The sequence below is a fragment of the Aulonocara sp. 'chitande type north' Nkhata Bay genome, linkage group LG16 (assembly GCF_057382095.1).
Source record: "Aulonocara sp. 'chitande type north' Nkhata Bay isolate Kocher_YH1m ecotype deep benthic linkage group LG16, A_spYH_male_GT1.1, whole genome shotgun sequence".
NCBI classification, from domain to species: domain Eukaryota; kingdom Metazoa; phylum Chordata; class Actinopteri; order Cichliformes; family Cichlidae; genus Aulonocara; species Aulonocara sp. 'chitande type north' Nkhata Bay.
This window is the reverse complement of record NC_141359.1, coordinates 9,151,643-9,169,319: the sequence shown is the minus strand read 5'-3', so window position 1 is coordinate 9,169,319 and position 17,677 is coordinate 9,151,643. Positions and strand designations below refer to the sequence as shown.

The window sequence follows — 17,677 nt, the reverse complement described above, 5'->3', positions numbered from 1 at the left end:
AAGGAAAAAGAAACAGACAACTATGGCAGAGAGAGAAAGGATTTGCAGACCAAAAGACTGAAACTTGGACCTTAAAGCGGAGAGGTACGGATAAATTAGGAGGAAGAAAAACAACATGACGGTGGACAGGAGTGAGGATGAACTGCGGGTACGGAGACCAGGATGGAAAAAGGACATGATGAGGTTTAGTGGCGGGAAGAAGCAGAGGAGAAAAAAAATGTGTGTTTTCCAGTCAAGTAGGCTCCAGTTTGCCAACCGCAAGCTTTGCCTCAGATTCCTTTGCTTCAGGCACAACAGGGTCTTACGTAATCTCTCCATAACAGCCCCGCCACCATACATGCCTAATTGCTCGCGCCCAACCAGAAAGCTAACGAATATGTGTTTACTGGCTTGTAGCCCTGACAAAAGCCTCATTTCAGCCATTTATTCTCAAACAATCACACAGGAAATTGTACATGTTTAACAACTAGCGGGTGTATGACAAATAAAACTCCTCCAGTTGTTCCCCAACATGCTTCATGTCCAGTTTGTGCCAGTCTACTGGGGAGATACTGTAACTGGACAAAAAGCCTTTGAGGTGGCTCATGGCAGCAACAGAGAGTGAGGCTGAACGTGGATAAAGAACCACTGCACACAGCAACACAGATCTATGCTGTCTCAGCACTTGAAAAATGAGCAAAGATTTTGTACTAGACCTATAAAAACAGGTATTGTTGTGCATTCAACTGCAAGAAGAGATTTTCTATGTTCCCATTACAATATGAACCATATTACTGGCATGTCCACCCTTGGAAGTGGCTTAAAGTCTGCTTGTCAAAGCATTCATTTCCTACAGTTCAGTAGAGCCCAGTGTTGCCAACTCCTCAGTAAGGAAAATCGTTATTGGTTGTCCTAAAAGTCGCTAAATGACGTCATCGCCTAATTTGCATAATTTGTCATGCTTATGTAATTGTAACCTAACTTTTAGGAGAGAGAAATAGCATCCTGGACGAGACGTAAAGTGAGTAAAAAACACCCTAAATGCATTCTGAATATATTTGGAACTACAAATTAAATTCTTTTAGCAATTATTGTTTTTTTAGTCATTCCAACCCTCCTCCTTTATCCGGGCTTGTGACCCAAAACAGCCTCTGGCGGAGTTACACACACACACATAGACACACAAAAAAGTCTGTGTGTGTGTGTGTGTGTTTTAAGTAGGTTTAAAGCTTGTGATCCACAAAAAGTAAGAGTAAAAGAAGAACTGACGTCATTACAGTCAGGGCTGGAGCAGCGGCTTCGCTCACTGGAGGTTCATTTGCAGGATGCGTAGGGGTGAACGTCTCCTGCTCTGACAGCAGCTGGGGGGGAGTGTTGCGTGAGGACTATCCGCCGCCTGTGAGCGCTTCGGCACGGGCGAGGTGCCCACGGTAGCACCGCTGCTTGTTGAGAGTAAGAGCGATACGTGCTTTCACGTCAAAAAGTGGTCATACGTCTTCCTAATAACACCAGCAAAAGTCGCCATATTTGTCGTTAGTCGCTTTTTTTGAAAAAAAAAAAAAAAGTCACTAAGGGGGTCTGAAAACTCGCAAAGTATAGCGGCAAGGTTGCTAAGTTGGCAACACTGACAGAGCCAGGTTGGCCCATCCTCTGGAGCTAGCTACACCGGCAGTGTTGATTTGGTTATTTGGAAAAACTAAGAATCGAATAGAATTATTGCATTTATGCAAAGATGAAAGATTATTCCACTTGCCTAAAAATGAAATAACTACTAACATGTCAGCACCTGTAATCTGGGGTTTCTATTACAGGACACTGACGTCACTGTGTAGTCATGTCTGTGGTAATTTCATTGTCAATGAAGAGAAATACAACATCTAGCACCTGTTTTATAACACAGTAGAAGATTAGTGTAAGATGACAGAGACTGCCCACCCAGACATGTCGTCTGTGTCTGTTTCCTCATTCCACTGTCTCTAAAACGGTTCCCTGCCTCGAGAGCCGTAATGATGTAACACCTGATTTACACCAAGGTCATGTTTTTTCATTTTTTGATGGCAAAGGCCTGCTGAGAAGTGCCAGAACAGGCCAGTAAATCTGTTACTGTTGAACTTTGTTCCAGAGTGTATTTGGGCATCACGCCACGGCAGATTGTTAAATAATGAATTCTATGTGAGGTATGGCGTGTATTCTGAGGGCCCTTTCGGGGCCGATGGGTCCCCCGCCCACCGAAAGAATCTTTTGTTTGTTAGGTTGAGTCCCACCCTTGGATACAAATCACCGACGCTTAATAACATAAATGTTATCATTTCAAGATTGTTGGCAATTCAAAGCTGCTACAATTACATTTCACTACAATGGCCCTTTAAGAGATTTAATGCACTGTTTGCACATTTTGCCCGTCTAAAAACGTCGACGGTGGCTCAGAAAGGCAGTGCTGCCACAATTAGTGACGAATGAGTCATTATCATAACATTTGTGATATGAATCAAGGTTTTTGAAATGCATTTCAGCCCGGAGTGACATTTTATTTAATCAGCAGTCCAAAACACAAAGAAATTAAGTCATTATTAAATATACATTTCTTCTGTTTAGCAGCTAATTGTAATTCTAATGCGCTCCACGGGAGTTAATCATGCTAAAACTAGCTTTTTAAACTGCTTGTTTATTTTAGATGTCTAATTACACGCTAAAGTAAATGTACATTCTTATTTATAGGCACTTCAGTGCACACGTGCTATGCAAAAACATGCTGAGCTGGTGCTTGAACTACACAGGCAGACATTGTGCCTTTGCACTGCTGTGCAAAAACTTAGGAAAGGGAACACGCAGTCACATGCACATGTTCTTTTTAGCCTTTATTGAGACAGGAAAGCAGAGATGTGACCTATATCAGCTCGCTATGAGGTTTTGTTAAACGCACCCGCATGAGTAAACAGAGTAAACCATCGTCTATCACATCTGCTTTCATTGGTTTTCATTTCTCAACCATGAGCAGCGCGTTAGCATGATGCATGATGAAAAGCTCCTGCATCTGACGCTGATGGGCAATTCGTAAGCAGTTCTGCCCGAAATTCAAGCCCACAAAAGTAAACATTACGAAACAGTTTCTGAGTCTGCACTTTTGAAGCTATGTGAATCAAACAGTTTGGTTTCCTGAACGTACCTTGGGGCGCATTCGCCATCCATTACTCAACAACAAAAGTTTGATTATATCTCAAACTAAAGTTCTCCTTCCTCTATTTTTATTTTCCTACCCACAGAGCCTGGTCAGCAGAAGTCTTTTAAGAGAAAGAGATCTCTGATCAATTGGCCTTTCTGGAGAGGTTCGAGCACACAGCTGGACGGCGTGCCCCTGTCCCCAACCTTGCTCTCCGCCGCTCACGGTCGGCTGTTCGGACAGCCCTTGAGCTCCATCTGCTCTCCAGAAAACGGCCTGCCTAAACCTGTCATGGTAAGCCGAGTGGAGTTCACATAACAGGGGTCAGGACCCTGACTTGAGGGAACACAGGTTGACTGTTTAGTTAGGGAACGAGAGACTTGAGGGTGTGAGAAAGTAGATTATTTTAGGAGCATTTTATTTGACTTCTACTGCTGCAATCTTACTATTCTATGACTTTAATACATCCACCAACCACTTAAAATAATTGGCGGACCCATTTTCCATTTTAGATTAAATCAGATTTTTTTTCCTGGAAACAGAATATATTTTAATGTACACATTCTTCTTATTGGGAGTGAGTGACCCTCTCACTGAGGTGTCCTCTAAGAGAGACGTCTTTCTTTCGTTCTTTGTAGAAACACTGATTCAGACACTTTCCTCCTGTTGGTCCACAGAAGAATCTGTTAAAGGGAGGTGCCAAATTGAAATCGAGATAAAAATTCTGGCAGGAATTCTTTGCAATTAAGACCTCAGTGGAATGAAATGCCTTCTGCCATTAGGGCCTGTTTCCTAAGCTCCCGCTTGTGTAATCTCTGACATTAAGTTCTCCTGTTTCATCAAATGACATTGTTATTAAACTGAACAAGTTGGTAACCTTCTGTTTCGATGTTCCCCCAAAGGACATGCTGGCATTTCTGTACCTGGAGGGGCCATACACCAGAGGCGTCTTCAGGCGTTCAGCTGGAGCAAAAGCCTGCCGGGAGCTCCGAGACAGGCTGGACAGTGGGAGCGAGGACGCGGAGATCACACACCAGTCTGTGTTCGTCATCGCTGCTGTCCTCAAGGTAACCACACACACACAGCTCTTCCCCCGTCTCTCTTTCTTGTTTGAAACTGAAAACAGGCACGACTGATGTTGGTCCAAAGTCACCTTAGTCCAGACAGGATAATCTGTCTCTGCATAGCCAGGCAGACGGCCAGTCACACACACAAGGTGCAGCATTGTTCAGGATCCAGGCCAAACGGCTGTCATACAGTCGGGCATCCAGGGAGTAGCTCGGGCCTTCTTCTTCTTCATTTATTTCTTTTTTTTAGAGATGGTCCAACTCCCTTTTTAAATTTTGTTTCACTTGTTTTCCACATAGAGTGCAAGGATTGTCAGCCTCCTGTGATATAAAGGGGTGGCTGTAGCCCTTTAAATTGCAGGACGGAGAGGAAGTCATTTACTAGTCTACCGGTTCAATCCCTGGCTGCTCCAGTCTGCATGCTAAAGTATCCTTGAGGAAGATATATCACTGTCAGCAATCATCACAACTCCTACCTGTTGTGCCAGTAGCCTAACTTTAATTTCACAAGTAAAAATGCACTAACATAATTGGATTTGTTCAGTGATTATTATACGACCACCAAGCTAGGATCGAAAGAACCACAACCACAGATGAAGCCATAAAAAAGTGAGAGCAGCAAAAATCCCTTTGACAGTTGTTTCCAGTCTATAATGCCTGTCTGTCAGTATAAGGCATTCTTCAGCTTCACTTATAAACGTTTTGCATACAGGACTTCCTGCGAAATATCCCAGGCAGCATGCTGTGCGTGGACCTGTATGACCAGTGGATGGAAGCGATGGAAGGAGGAGAGGAGAGGATACCAGCTGTCCAGAGGTAAGAGATCTCTCTTGAAATCCTAAAACATGCGATATCTAAGGCCGTGATCGTCCTGCTAATCGTATAGCTGTCAGTGTCTGACAAGAAGATGCAAATCCTACGCGCATTTTACATAAGTCAGCAACACAGGACAGGAAAGATTGAATAAATGGCTGTTCTGGCGGCCTGTGGTAGAGCAACACCTTAGACGCTGTTGGTTTTTTCCTTTAATTACCTACAGTTTATGTTTAGAATGAGAACTAAAAACAGAGAGCAGGGATGTGTGTATTTCCAGTAGCAACAAACAAAATTCCTTCTGCTTAGGAGAAAAAGCAACAGTGGAAATTCTCGTCCGGGCAGAAACAAGCAGCCGTACTGAAAGGAAGAAGCAGGGACCGAGGATGTTTTTCGTAATGTGTTTGATCTCATTTCCTGCCCCACTCCCATTAGGCTCCTCCACCTCCTTCCCAGTGACAATCTGCTTCTGCTGCGACACGTGATCGCGGTACTCCACTGCATACAGGGCAGTGCCGACGACAACCAGATGAACGCCTTCAACCTGTCTGTCTGCATTGCTCCCAGCATGCTCTGGTCTCCGGCGCCAAGCACCCCTGAGATGGAAGGAGAGGCCACTAAAAAGGTGAGACGGGACAGGCCTATGGACACTTTAGAGCAGGGGTAGGCAACTCCAGGCCTCAAGTGCCGCTGTCCTGCAGGTTTTTGATCTCACCTGGGTCAACACACCTGAATCAAATGATAAGTTCATTACCAGGCCTCTGGAGAACTTAAAGACATGTTGAGGAGGTAATTTAGCCATTTAAATCAGCTGTGTTGGATCAAGGACATCTAAAACCTGCAGAACACCGGCACTCGAGGCCTGGAGTTGCCTACCCCTGCTTTAGAGACTTATCCAAATATAAAATCTTTAACTTGGCTGGTCACATTTAGTACAATAATGTGACATGTTGGGGGAAAACGCTTATCCAGCCTTCTTGCTGAGAGTTGAGGGAGATGTTTGTTGGAGTAATATGAGTCTCAGTGTAACAGCGGAGCAGTTTGCCTGCTCGGGGCCAAGAAATACTTCTGCACAGAACCTCTGGAAAAACCACAAATTTCTACACTTTGGTTTTTGTACATGCAAAATAAACGAGACACAGCATGAAACTTAAAGACTTTCAGAGGTGCTAATAGGAGGATTAGGTTACACAGAGCAAGGAGACCTACTTCCTTTGTTTCCCATCTACATACTACCCTGAGATCTGCTGCCTGCAGCTAAATTTTCTTAATGTATAGAGATTAGAGTAGTATCGTTGTTATCATCCCGCTCGCAAGAAAATGCGTTTCTCAAAAAGCCAAAGTGCTCTGATCTGCTTCCACAGGCAGTTTGCAGAGTGCGAGGAATTTAACATTTGGAGGGAAAAAACAGAAGCAAACTGCTCGTGACCAAGCAGAGACCTGAATTTGACTGACAGTTAAGTTACAGAGGCTTCACTGACACAGGTGTATACGTACACTAAGTGCTCACATGCATACTTCACGTCAGGCCGAGAGCCATTTGTCTGCAGACTGAAGGCTTTCCCCGTGGACGTGACTGCCCACCTCAGATCAGGAGCTGACCCACTGCCACACAGCAGTCACACACACGCAAACCCCCGTCCCACAGACGCGCACTGTCAGTCTCATTCACATGTGATCTTTGACAGTTACTCATAAGCCTCTTACATTCAGCTAAGCTTCAAATCCCCGAGTTTAGAACAAGACTCGGCAAGTTTAGCTTCTCGTATAGAGAAACACATGCACAGCATCTAGTTTGGTGAGTGTCACCGGGGTTAATTCTCGTTAATTGTAAAGAAAAACAAGAACAAAAACAGGAAATTTAATTTACCTCTCGAACTACTTTGTGACAATGTTGGAGTAGAGTCTGCATGAATATCACTGCAGTTTCTCTGTACTTTTGTGTATATAAAGTGAAGTCTGCAGTGAAGCAACCGTATGTCTTAGCCAGCCATTCTGGCCTGGAATGGCTTAATTCTACAGCCAGAGCCCACATAGGAAGGCCCCTCGCCCACCAGAGCCCATCATATAGTCACTGAAACCCTAAGCATACAAAGTCTGCTGATTTGTGGTCTGTTTGGAAAGTTACAGTTATTTAGTTACACATAATCTCACTGGGTGGCTGTTTTGCTTATCTTTTCCAATCTGTGTGTGTATGTGTGTGCATGTGTGTGTGCGTGTTTGTCTAGAAGTGGTTGAGGTTCATTTGAGAAAACACGCAAAGAATTTCCTACAGAATCTGAGGACTGGGATGTTTTTGTGGAAAATTGTGTCACTGAAACACCCTCTTTCTCTCTCCACACACACACACACACACACACACACACACACACACACACACACACACACACACACACACACACACTCACATAAGTGCTCGTTGGCAAAAAATACCCTCATCACCCACAAATACTTAAATATCAGCTTCACAAATACTCCCCTGATAACACTTTCCCTCTCGCACACCGCATATTTGTGTGTTCGTCTCGAGCACAGGCGGCTATTTTCTGGGGGGGGGGGGGAGACAAATTTTCAGCATTCCCACCTTGCAGTCAAAGACAGGGGCCAATTTAAAACTTTTTGGGGGGGATCGTGGATGTGTATTGGCCGGTTTTCAACCTTTTCCGAGGACATGTCTGTGCTCACTGTTGGCCAGTTCAGTTTAGCCTTCGTGTCCCTCCTGCTTTCATGAAGCATATAATTTAAAGGTTTTTGGCTGAACATATCCCTTAAAGAGCATCTGAGGTAAATGCAGTTTGCGTCTAACTTTAAACGGAGACAGGAAGAGATAAATCATTTAGAAGTAAGTTGTTTTTCCTCAGGCTTGGCTCTGGAGAATGCAACTTTTGCTTTTCTTCTGCTTTGTTTTGCTTTTCTATATTATAGTAAAATCACAGAAAAGTGATACCCAGCTCAGAATGCTGCACGGATGGTTTTCCAGCGTGCACAGTTGCAGCATTTTTACGCACATACACGCCCAAATACTGGAAGATTTCTTCCAAATCTTGCAGTACTATTGTATACTCTTACAGTAGGAATCTGCAGTTCATGCAACAGATACATATTTTGTGAATGATGCATAGAGTTCGTATTTCCTGGTTTTCTGAATGCTTGAGAGAGTTAAAGATGACATCTCACTGAGGTGAACAAGAGGTTCTGAATGGGCTGCTGATGGATGAATAAGTGAAAATCTCCTGGATGCCCACAGGCTCCTTTTGTTCAGTGCTTTGCATCACGTAGCAGTGCTCACTCTCACTGGGTGACAGTGAGGAATGCTGATGGATGCACAGATTTGATTCAGGGTAGATTTTTACACCTTCGTGATGCTAGCCTCCTATTTACGCTGCTGGTTTATATCAGCTAATTATTTGCTTCATTCGAAACACGCGTGTTGCCAACAGGGAAGTTGCCCTCTGGTTGACATACTATGCAAAGTCAACACCCATAACACGGTTGGAGGATCTTTCTCACCTGTTTTCTGTAATATTTAAATTTTATTAATGCCATTATCCATAGATAGAGCTATAGATCCAGTATCTAACGAGAACAAAAAGAAGGAATCCAAGGTCTAGGTGTTTTATCATGGCCATATGGCACCAATTCCTCCTTTCCAAAGAAACCTAGGTTGTCAGTGTTGGGTTATTTAAAAGTCTTGATCAGATATGTTATATCCAAAATATTGGAGGCGGATCAACTTTAAATACCCGCCTAATGTTAGCTCTGTTTGAAAATCAACAATTACCTTTCTGTTGCCTCCCATGCAGATGTAAAAAGTCAGTGTCACGGGAGAGATTTGCAACAAGATCTATGTAAATCATTGCCAAGGTCTGGCAGGGACTTGTTTTTGGTGGTTGGAACTGCGGCAGGTCCTGTATATTGATCGCAAGTTCCCAAAACTCGCACCCTGTTCACACATGTTTAGTTGTCTTCTTTAAAAACCTGACCCGAGTTTGCTGGAAGAGCAATTTACCCTCCAGGACTTTGCGGCAGCAAACTGTGAGCAACTGTTTTTATAGAAAATAGAAATAAAAAAAACTAGTTCAACGAGTCATAAATAACCACATCATCCAGTTTTAAATGATGTTTCATTTGTAAACGGACGGATTTAGGACATAATTCAGATTGACTGGGTGCTGTTGATCACGAACGCCACCGTTTGATTGATAGCGTGCATGTATGACCTCGACTAAAGTTGTTTGTGATGATGATTGGCTTCCTGAACACTTCAAAGAAACAGTTGTGGAGTTCATTGCGTTACATAACTCTGAATGTACAGCTCATCATCCATCATCTGCTAGCTTAAATGTAAATAAATAAACTGTGAGTGGTAGTTTAAAAAGTGGATTTTTTTCAAGCTTTAATAAAACGCTGGGTTTAGAGGAAAGAAAACCATTTTAAAGGACTTTTTAGCACAGCCTGATTACTCCTTGTTTGGACAGACGACGGTTTTTTGGCGCATACGGACACCGTGCAGACACAGACCAGACAACATCTGGCCCACAAACAAACAAATGAGTGTTTACCGGCGCAGTATTTCCATAGTGTCACAGGCTTATTTATGTACACATCAGGCAGATTTCAGTGGAAATTTCCCAGTGGCCCCGGCGTTTGCCAACTATTTGTGTCACAGGACGTCATGTGTGTAAATTTTGTCTGTTTAGTTTTAAAGGCAGCGGTTTCTGCCAAGTAGTGTGATTTGTTTGAGGATGGATTCCAACTGGGCTGATAAAACTCATAAAGCACAGACAGCGTTACAGTCAACTGAATGTGCTTAAATTAGTCGTTCAGCGGCGAACGATTGGTATTTGGATCCCTTTCAAAGATTCTTGCCCCTTTGTGACATTTGTGGCCGTGGTTTTGCTGCGAAAAGTCGTGATTGGCTTTAAGTAAAAAAAAAACACAAAAGCACACAAAATGGGGAAAAAACTACACCTACATTGTATTCGGTATCAAAGCCAACTGATGATGTCATAGCCAGTATTATCAGGACATTTTCCAGGGCTGGTAAGAAGGAATGGATGGAGGAGAGGGAGTCGATGTTTTCCCGTTCACTGTGGAGGTTGACATCAACGCAAGCAAATGAAAAGAAATGTTTCCCCAAAATGATAATATGGGAAAAAAATGTTAAAAAGAGCTTTTGACAGCTGTTTGAAAACAGTGCCACAAAGTTATTTGGGTCACTATATCATAGAGCAGTGATATCACAAGTCAGTAGCTACAGTATTAACAACCACACACAAGTTTAAGCACTCTGCTTCTCAGACGTTGTTCTGAGCATCTGCGTGACCCGTTTCCTGCTTTTCTGTCAAGTCAAAGTCAAATTTATTTATATAGCACATTTAAAACGAAAACGTTGACCAAGGTGCTGTACAATTAAGATAATTAAAAGAAATAAAAACATAGGGAGACATGATAAGAGTTAAGAAAAAGAATCATAAAATTAGAAGATTTGAGTAAGAAATAAGATAAAAGTAATACAAACTCATTCTGATTTAAAAGCCAAGGAATAAAAGTGTCTTTTCAGATGGGTTTTAAAAGTGTCCAGTTTTGGGGAGGTCCTGGTGTGAAGGGGCAGTTTGTTCCACAGTTTCGAATCAGTTACAGCAAAGGCCGGATCTCCCCTGTGCTTTAATCTGGACCTCGGGACAGCCAGGAGCAATTGATCCGCAGACCTCAGCGATCTTGCAGGAGTGTAGCAATTTAAAAGATCAGAAATGTATCAGGGTGCTGTGAAAATCTACACTTTTAAATGCTATTGGATAAATAGAAAGGTGTGAGATCTAAAAATACTTACATGTCTGCAGAATGTGCATCAAGTACAAGTATCAAGTTAAAAATATGACACAGGCCGTTCACACGACCATGGCTGCACAAAACTCCGGTTTTTAGTCTTATTAAAAATGGATTGTGTCAGTAATTTCAAATGAAATCAGCAGTTGGTACCTACACACTGCCTGGGATGTGGTGGCAGCAGGCAGACCTCTCTCTGCTCCGATTTGCCTCTACATCGCTTTTATTGGACCACTGACACAAGCTGTCGGCTGGTGCAACCCAGTCACGACGCCACGTTTTGTGTTTCACGTTGCAGTTTGTGAGTCCGATCGGTATTGCACAGACACATAACAGTAAACTTTCTGTGTTGCTAAATTATGGCTGAACTGGCTGCTTCCGTGAGGTCCAGCTTCAGCAAATGAATCTGTAAACACAAACACCTCTTAATCTATAAGAGTGAAAACTAATCGTTTGCCACCGAAGTAGAGCAAAGTGAAGATGTTGGTGACAACATGAAATAATCAGGCGCTGTTTGTTCCTGCAGGTTTGTGAGCTTGTTCGCTTCCTAATAGAGAACTGCAGCACCCTCCTGGGGGACGTCACATCACTCTTCAGAACCTTCAGCCAGAAGAGCAGCAGCAGCGACCATGGATCTGGTAAGAACTGAGATTTAGGCCAGACAATAAAGAAAGGACAGAATATCAGTAGGAATTTAATTTAAAAACAGTTAATTAGGATGTACAGGCTTTTTCTTAACATTTTATGATTTTGTGATCCAGTTTAGTTGTATAAGCTTGCAGGAAAAAACTGTTAAGAATGGCTGAGACAGTGACAAAAAAGCCAAGAGGTCTAGAAAATACTGCTCTCTAATAAAGTGCTTAGTATTGAGACTTGATTCCTACATTGTTAAAGAGTCTGATCCCATAAAAAAACAAACAGGCTGCAACTGTAATGGAAACATTTACAGATTTTGCAATTTGGGTTTCTTTTGCTTTCAGTTTTCTGACTTAATAAATGCAAACTGAAACCGCACAGCCAGAGCTATTACAGGGAGAGGTGTGGCATTAAAAAAATCTTGAATTGAGTCTACTTCGTTGACGCATAAGATGGTAAAATTCCACAATACTCTGCATGCTCGCCCCTACCATCAACTGAAACTGAAAAAGCCACTAATGTTGTTGCACATGTAGTTGTATAACCTGCTGGTAAAAAAAGAAAGAAAAGCCTGTTAAACCTTATTTTGGGGGCAAAACCACCAAACATTTTAAGCGTTACTATCTAAGATTTAACTGGTTATTCTGAAAATGTATTTTAACCCAAAATAAATGCCTGGAGTTGATGACTCTCTTGTGGCAAAGCTTTGTTCTAGGAGGGTTTTAGCACAGCTAGTCCTGTGAAAAAACATAACAAAAGAAAAACAGATGCACATGGAGACGATGTTCTTGTGTCAAATTTGTTCTAAAGGTCAAGTGTGTGTGTTTTGTGTGTGTGGGATAAAGGATCCTTTATTTATTATCTGAAAAAGTACTGATAAAGCCTCACTGTGTTGCATCAAGGTGGTTTGGGACTGACTAGCTTGCTCTGTGTGGGTGCAACTGAATTGCCCAGGAGCTTTAAGTCATGTTGAGTGGGGTCAACAAATTGACCTGCAGTAATTTCAATGATTGCCAGGATCACATGATTAAGATAGCACTGAATATCCTCATTCATGCTGTTAGCTCTTCCTCATGCTGTAAGTAACCACCAGGGGTCAAAGAGCACATAGCAGAGATATGCTTTGTCCTCTGTTCTCCTCATGTGCACCAGTGAACTGTGACTTTGTTCATTCAGCTCAGGAAATGCTCTCAGTTAATTGAATCTTTTTTTTTGTCCTCTAGCAATGGCAACCAATCAGTTAAAGCGACTCTTTACAGTGAAAAATGGCACTGTTGCTAATTGCTAATAAAGTGAACCATGTTTTCTCCTTTTCTTCCCAGATGTGTCGTCCTTCCAGATGAACGACTCGTCTTACGACAGTCTGGAGAACGAGCTGAACGATGATCCCGAGTCTCCCTTCCAGGAACAGCTTCCGCTTCGCGACAAAGACAAGCCGGACAGCTGCAGCCGTGACTCTGTCATCACGCTCAGTGATGGCGACCCTGAACCTGACCCCGATTCTAACCTTTTGCTGCAGCTCCCGCCTCTGGCCAGACCCAGTAGGTTCAGTCCCGTGGTTCGACAGCCTCGCGTACGCCACGTCAACGGCTCGTCGCAGGGTCCTAGGAGACTGAGGAGGAGCTCAGAACCGGCCTTAGCCCTGGCTAGCATGCCGAGTTCAAGCATGGTGTTGGCTCATGCTGATAACCGCCACCCGTCAGTGAGGAAGGCGAGCTACGATGCTGCCATGGAGGGGGAAGCAGATGTGGATGAGGTTTTTCTTGAACAGGGGCTGAACGGGCTGCAGCTGAAAGAGGAGGGAGAGGATGGCTGTGAGAAGAGAGGAGTCAAAATCCAGAACAGCGGGCGGAGGAAGACGAAGCATGCCCCTCCACCGCCACTGCGACTGGATGCCAGTTGTTCCAGTCTGTCTTCACCGGCAACCTCACCAACCGGCTCCTCCCTCAGCTCCTTAGACTCTGCTTTCTCACAGTACTCCACTGACTACGCCACAAATGTGCCACTTCCGTTAAATGAACCCCTTCCTCTCTCCCCCCTTTTTCCTGGACGCCCACAGCAGTCCTCAAGGAGCTCTCCCCCTCAGAGAGAAGCGCTGGCTCATTGGCCACAAGCCACCCAACCCCCTCGAACCTGCCAAAGTGCTTCCCACTCTCATGGCCTCCACCCTAACACGTGGCTTAAAAGGGACCGGTGCCTGACGCTAAGGCAGCCCGATAGTGGACACACTGAGGAGGACCTGCCCGTGGTTAACGGGAAATCCTTCTCAACCACTAACTGCTTCTCTGTCAGTGCCCAGGAGGCCATGGTGACAAATCAAGACTGCAGACATAGGTCAAGCAGCCCTCCATCTTACCAGCAGGCTCTGCTGCTGCTGCAGCTGCAGCGCAGCCACTCTCCTTTTTACGGTGCGACAGAGAAGCCTCTGACAGTCAAAGATCTGAGACAGCTCCATGACCAGACCTCTCCTAACAAACTCAAACCAAACCCAGGAGCTGAGATCGCACAGAGGCTGGCTGAAGGTGGCTGCGTGCAGCCCCCAAAAGGTGTTTTCTTTGGACAGAGTGCCACCACTCTGGTCCTCCAAAGACAAAAGTCCCACTCTCTAACTCCTGCCATGGACATCCACAGAGGGAGGAAGACCCTTCCTCGCCGAGCATCTGAGCCTGCTAAGGTCAATGTGAACTCTAACCGTGGCCCCAGCCTTATCTTAGACAGACTTCCTGCTTCTAAAGCCCGGCCCCAAGACGGCAGAGCGTCAGATAACCACGCCAAGCCGCGCCTCTGCTTGTCGCCCTCTGCCACCAGGGCTGTAAGGGACTACTTTTCCTCACAAGGTCAAGAGGATGTGGACGCCTGCCTGCAGAGGAGTCATGAGGTCACGCTAGCAATTGTGCAGGGTAAGAAGGAGTGGCAGAACAGGCGGTGCAGTGACCCGCGGCTGGAGGACTTTGAGCAACTTTTTTTTGCAGAAGAATCGTATGTGTAAAAAGGAACTTTGGAAAGACAAACTGTACAGGGGAGACTGACTTTCATGTGATATTGTAACTTGTACACAACTGTCTTTTTATTGTATTATTTTTCATATACTCCTTTAACCTGTTGCTGACTACTGTAATGGTACATCAGCGGTTTAAGATTTTTATGAGGTACAGATGCAGCGTAAGTGTAGCGTCTCGAACACCAAAAATCTGGTTTCTCTGGACAAAATGTTTCTCTCACCGCATCCTTGTGCACCTTCCAGATCTATGGTTGTTTCTTTTTCAGCATGTGATGAAAGTCTGGAGAGCTTGTCAGCAGTAAGAAAAAGAAACGACAAAGAAATCCTTTTTTTCATGTTCGGGAAGCTTGCAAAATGTTTAGAAAGCAAGCAGAACATCCATTACAGCTGATGGGAAACGAAGGCCGTGACAGTACAAACAGTAACATTAAAAACTTGAGCAACATTCGTGCCGCTCGTGACCGATCGCAACCATGAAGTGAACTAATTCTTTTCCAGTGACTGAAGTGTTTGAGTCAGTGAGTCGGTGGGGGCAGTTTTTGTGTTCGTATAAGCATCCTGCAGACACACAGCACAGCGTCGTCCTCAGTAAGTCTGGTTAATATCTCTGACCTGGAAGGAGAAGATATCTGCGTGTGTGTGTGTGTGTGTGTGTGTGTGTGTGTGTGTGTGTGTGTGTGTGTGTGTGTGTGTGTGTGTGTGTGTGTGTGTGTGTGTGTGTGTGTGTGTGTGTAAAAGAAAGCATTGCTGATTGTCAGCGTGTCCTGAGCCAAAAGAAAATCAGTGCCGCTGAAAGAGAAATCGCATTTAGTTTTGCTTTCAAAACACTTAATTATCCTCATCAGGACCCTTTGGGTATCGCAAGGAGACACCTTGTTGAGCAAGTGCATGTTGAGTTGGATGTACCAGTTTGTGTGTTTTGTCCATACATGTATGATCTTTTTGTTCCAGCGCTGCAGTGGTGACTCCATAGTGACACTTAACAGTAAATGGCCTTATTCCACTGTCTATTACCGTGATGAAAAGTATGTAAATACATACCCACAGATAATGTTAGCTATTGTTAGTTTGCACCAGTAATAAACAGTGTTATCTCTTACATAGCTTCTTCACAGGACCACACACACAGAAGTAAGGCCATTGTCATGTGCTGCCATTTTAAATGATCTCATGGAGTACTTTGTCCTGTATTATTATTAATATTATTATCTCCTTTACAGAACTGTGTTCAGCCTGTATAGTTCTCCATATTTATGATGCAGATATATATATATGTATAAATCTCTATATAAATATATTATCTTGTTGTTTCGTATGTGGTGTGTGGTGTGAGGAAATCAAATGTGTATTTTTGTACATGCCAATTCTGCTGCTGCTGTCTTTATAGAAAGAGTATTTGCTACCAAATGCACCCTTTGTATATTGTGTACATCTGAATTCCAGCAGGAATTCACAAGAACCAAAATATAATTGATTTCAATAAATGTTGCTCTCGTGAAACTACTTTGCCAGTCAAATGTGAAATTTGTTCACAGGGGTGGTTTCGCGTGACAGTTTTGTGGCTATCACCAGGGTGGGATACAGGATGAGGATCATCATTAACATTTATTGCAAACAAATGAACAGCGTGTGGACACACTCCACCCTTTGATGGCTCTGCTCGGAAACCGAGGCCAGTTTGCTGTAAGGTACACCTTGCTGTAATGGGTTGGATCCACTTTTGCCTTCACAACATCCTTAATTGTTTGTGTAGCTTTAACAAGCTGCTTGGAAACATCCCCCAGAGATTTTGGTACATCACACAATTACTGAAGATTTGTCTGCTGCACCACCATGATCTCCTGATCTGGTGACAGTGGAGGCATTTAAGTGCAGTGAACTCCAAGTAAACTAATTTGGTTCAGGCTCAGATCATCACAATCACCAGCCTGAACTGTTGATACAAGGCAGGATGGATCCATGCTTTCATGCTGTTCCTGCCAAATTCTGACACTATCATCCTTATGTTGCAACAGAAATCAAGACTCATCAGACCAGGCAACATTTATTTTCCAATCTTCTGTTGTTGCTGCACACATCTCTCGGCTGACTGTAGATCAAGAGGTACAGCAGATCGGTTGGAAGTTTAACAGTTTGATCCCTGGCTGCGGCACACTGCATGCAAGACTTCTTGTGCAAAATACTGAACCCCAAGTTGCTCTCTAATGCATCAAGTGTTAGAGAGAAAGCTCTTAGAAAAAGCATAGAAAAACATGCTAGCAGGGATCTGTGTGAATGGGTGAATCAGCCCATTTACCACAGCTGAACAGGTGTGTCTAATAAAGTGAATTTAATTTGTAAATGAATTTATTAAAATGTCTTCAAATTTCCTGAAATCCAGCTTGGTAGTCCTTACTAATCTTACTACAACACAGGTGAGCATTAAAAAAAGTGTAAATATCCAAATATAAACTAAGGACTGTATGTAAAATATGTCTCTGTCCTGAGACCTAGTGGAACTGAAATCTGATTAATAAATTCCAAAATATGACAAAAGTGATGTTTAAAAACACTGGTCTATAAAGAGCTCATTACAGCTACATTTAAAGCTAAAAAAATAACACTTCTATCCATATTTTAATAAGTCAGCTTGTAAAGGAGGTCAGCTAATCAGAGCGCTACTCAAAAGTACAGCTTAACAAAGCAAGAACATAAGAAAACAATCTGGCCTAATGAGTACGGTTGAATAGTCCAAAAAATTTACCTCATATCGTGTTTAGCATTTAGTTTAAAAAGGTACAATTCCCTAAAGCCAACACTTATTCCAGCTGACCCAGAGTCTAAACTGATTCATGATTCTTCATGCATGACAACACCTTGACAAGAAACGGATCGTAAGGCAGCGTAATGTTCACAGGCTGTTTTCAAAAATCAAAACATATCAGTGTGCTGTGGCACGAAGTGGAAAGCACATGTTTTATTAACGTTTCCACGATCTCCACCACTTTATCAGTTTTGGTGACAAAAGTTTTGCTGGGGCATATTTACTGATCTTCAGAAGGTGAATCACTATGAATTATGGGATGGCAGTATCTTCGTTTCCTTGCTAAAGTATGGTGTGATGTATCCTGTGCTAAAGACGGTTTAACAAATCAGTGAAAAAGTAGTGAAAACCAAATGCACTCCTCATCATTTAGAATAAAGTGTTGTGTG

General features: G+C 43.3%; 1 protein-coding gene across 1 annotated transcript in view; it reads left to right on the top strand.

The window, feature by feature from the left end:
• LOC147310958 (rho GTPase-activating protein 20-like) overlaps positions 1–15,988 on the top strand; it is a 31,408-nt gene extending 15,420 nt beyond the window's left edge. Inside the window, exons 10-15 of the mRNA XM_086266684.1 lie at positions 3,243–3,433; positions 4,042–4,206; positions 4,919–5,022; positions 5,455–5,644; positions 11,375–11,486; positions 12,807–15,988. Coding sequence (XP_086122810.1) covers positions 3,243–3,433; positions 4,042–4,206; positions 4,919–5,022; positions 5,455–5,644; positions 11,375–11,486; positions 12,807–14,473 — 2,429 coding nt within the window. The 3' untranslated portion in view covers positions 14,474–15,988. The remainder of the gene's footprint in view (positions 1–3,242; positions 3,434–4,041; positions 4,207–4,918; positions 5,023–5,454; positions 5,645–11,374; positions 11,487–12,806) is intronic.
• Positions 15,989–17,677: the final 1,689 nt, after the last annotated feature.